The sequence below is a fragment of the Squalius cephalus genome (assembly GCF_949319135.1).
Source record: "Squalius cephalus genome assembly, chromosome: 1".
Taxonomy (NCBI): domain Eukaryota; kingdom Metazoa; phylum Chordata; class Actinopteri; order Cypriniformes; family Leuciscidae; genus Squalius; species Squalius cephalus.
The window spans coordinates 2,087,861-2,090,716 of record NC_137122.1 but is presented as its reverse complement, the minus strand read 5'-3'; the positions used below and the strand labels follow the sequence as shown (position 1 = coordinate 2,090,716).

Below are 2,856 nucleotides of genomic sequence, written 5' to 3'. Positions count from 1 at the left end.
GTACCAGACAGTCTCTGGTCCCATTGACTTCCATATATTTTTTTCCTACTATGCAAGTCAATGAGAGCAGAAACTGTCTGTCTAGAAACATTCTTCTAAATATCTTCCTTTCTGTTCAGCAGAAGAAATAAACTCATACAGGTTTGAAACAACTTGAGGGTGAGGATATGATGACATAATTTTCTTTTTAAAGTGGAGTATCCCTTTAAAATATTATATAATTATAATAAAACCCTATTATTTATTTAATTTGAGTTGTTATTTTTAATCTTTAAAAGCTGACAGGGCGTTATATTTACAGCATTAGGTGAGAGCTTTTTTTTTCTTGAGAATAATTAACATGTATGTGTAACTAATGTTTTATCAAAATTAATGGATATTGAATCAAAACGGATTCAAATCACAGTAAATTTATTGAAAATTCGTGTCAAGCATTAATAAAAACAGTAACCTACCAGTTATTGTACCATGTAAACATGGTAACGATATTTTTCGTACTTTTAGAGCACGACAGAAACTTTCCATATCATATTCTTCTGATGACGACATTTTCACATTCAGCGCAATTCCTCAGTGGAACTACAGTTCCCAGCAGCCATTGCGTCTCTGTTTCCGGTGACTCGTGTAAACGAAGATGGCGCCGTCCGGTGATCAACAAGCGTGGGTCATTCCCGGAGGCTTTACTGGTAACAATCAGTTCATTAACGTTTATAAATGTAATAACATGCGTATATTCGCTCGTGATGTTTCAGCGATGTGTGTGTGTGTGTGTGTGTGTGTGTGAGACAGTGCTGTCGCTGAGGTTCAGTGAGGATGATGCTCATGCTGCTCTTCATCAGCTGTGTGTGAAAGAGCATCGCGTCCGATCCGAGTCCAACACACACAGACCGCAGGAGCGAACACTGTTCGTGCTCAACGTGCCGCCCTACTGCACACAGGTACACACACACACACACACACACACACACACACACAGCCATACTGCACACAGGTACACACACACACACACACACACACACACACACACACACACACACACAAACAGACACACACACACAGCCATACTGCACACAGGTACACACACACAGCCCTCTCACACACTCACAGTGCAGAACGAGGTGTCCCATGATGCAGTGCGCTGTCCAGTCCAGTCAGATCACGTACAATAACACACTTTTAAGTGATGCATTTGGCCAGTGATTTGTTGTTGTTGTTACACACAGATGTGTGTGTTGTTGTTGTTACACACAGATGTGTGTGTTGTGTTTGCAGGATGTTCTCAGACACGTCTTCAGCCGCTTCGGGGCGATCGAGTCGGTGGAACTGTGTGAGAAACCAGGAGCGTCAGAGTCCAGCGACACGAGCGGATACTTCAGACCCGTGCAGAGACAGGTCACACACACACACACACACACACACACACACACACACATTTAAAATATTTATTTAAGTTCACTTAAAAGACATGACTTACAGGGACATAAATACTGTAGATGCAGTCAGATGCATGTACATAATCACAGACCAGTGGCACACAGCAGATCTTCACAATATTTAGCATCACTCAGTTGTTATGGATACAAGTAACACCGTTTCCGCCAGATATGACGGCTACCTATAATAGCAGACAGGGCACAGTACTTCACTAGCCGGTTAGCCCTCTTTTTGGCCATCCCTAGTTGTTGAAGCCCTTTTACAACCAGCCTGTGTGTGTGTGTGTCCTAAGCTGCCAAATATGAACACAAGTAGTCGGCTCTGATAACCTAACTCTGAAATGATGTTTAGGAGTGGTTGATATTTAATAATCTTAGTCATAAATGCTTCTTCCATACTATAGATGCATTTGGATCTTTATGTCACGATGTCATGATCAGATCACTGGAGGAAATATTCTTGTGTAAAACCATCCATGTTTCTGAATAGTAATAGCTCTGAAACCTTTTCTCATGTGTCAGCTAACACAACAGATGTGGTTAATGAGGAGATCAGCCAGGTGTTCGTTGTGGAGGTTGCATGAACCTTTGAGACCTAAAGTCTAAGAAGACTGAATGCAGTCTACATGACTCATGCTTAAAGTCGTCTATCCCTGTTTTAAGGAGAAATGCATGCTCGCTCATACCTTGTCTATTGATGTATGCCTTTTGCTTAGTGGATAAGATGTCAGCTTGCACCAACCAAGGGAGAGCTCTGGCCAGTATGCATTTCATGAACACTTTATAGATGGTGGGGAGAAGGGATATATCCCTCCATGTCGATGGGTCATCAGGAATGTTGTCCTTTTTTGGAGTACGATGGATTAGTGTTTTCCATAACTCTGGTACCCTCTTATTTTCCAAACAGACGTTAAAGATAGTTGTTAAAATCTTACATGACTGTGTGGTTTAAGAGTCTCATATGTCACACCATCCTTACCACTTGTTTTATTGTTAGGGAGGTTTTTTAAGACAGTCTCTACTTCCTTAAATGTGAAGTACCAGGGTGGAGGTGGGAGATCATCATTACGCCTCTGATTTAGGCATTTATTGTCATAATAAGTTTGTATAACTGTGATATCACTAGACACACACACACACACACACACTCACTCACTCACTCACTCACTCTCCAGCGACACGAGCAGATACTTCAGACCCGCACAGAGACAGGTGACACTCACACACACACACTACAGACTACAGTCACTCACTCTCTCTCTCTCTCTCTCTCTCTCTCTCTCTCGTGTGTGTGTGTGTGTGTGTGTGTAGTGTTTTAGAGTGGCCTATATCGTGTTCACTAGTGCGTCGGGTGTCAGATCAGCTAAACGGCATCCACACACACTCCCGCTCATCGTCTCCAGCGCAGAGAGACCCGTGCGTA

The 2,856-nt window shown here is 42.5% G+C and overlaps 1 protein-coding gene across 1 annotated transcript in view; it reads left to right on the top strand.

Moving 5' to 3' along the window:
• The first annotated feature begins 577 nt into the window (after positions 1 to 577).
• rrp7a (ribosomal RNA processing 7 homolog A) overlaps positions 578 to 2,856 on the top strand; it is a 4,111-nt gene continuing 1,832 nt past the window's right edge. The window contains exons 1-4 of the mRNA XM_079890650.1: positions 578 to 686; positions 790 to 938; positions 1,273 to 1,392; positions 2,745 to 2,856. The exon at positions 2,745 to 2,856 is cut by the window's right edge and continues 12 nt beyond it. Of these exons, the coding sequence (XP_079746776.1) occupies positions 635 to 686; positions 790 to 938; positions 1,273 to 1,392; positions 2,745 to 2,856 (433 nt within the window). The 5' untranslated portion in view covers positions 578 to 634. The remainder of the gene's footprint in view (positions 687 to 789; positions 939 to 1,272; positions 1,393 to 2,744) is intronic.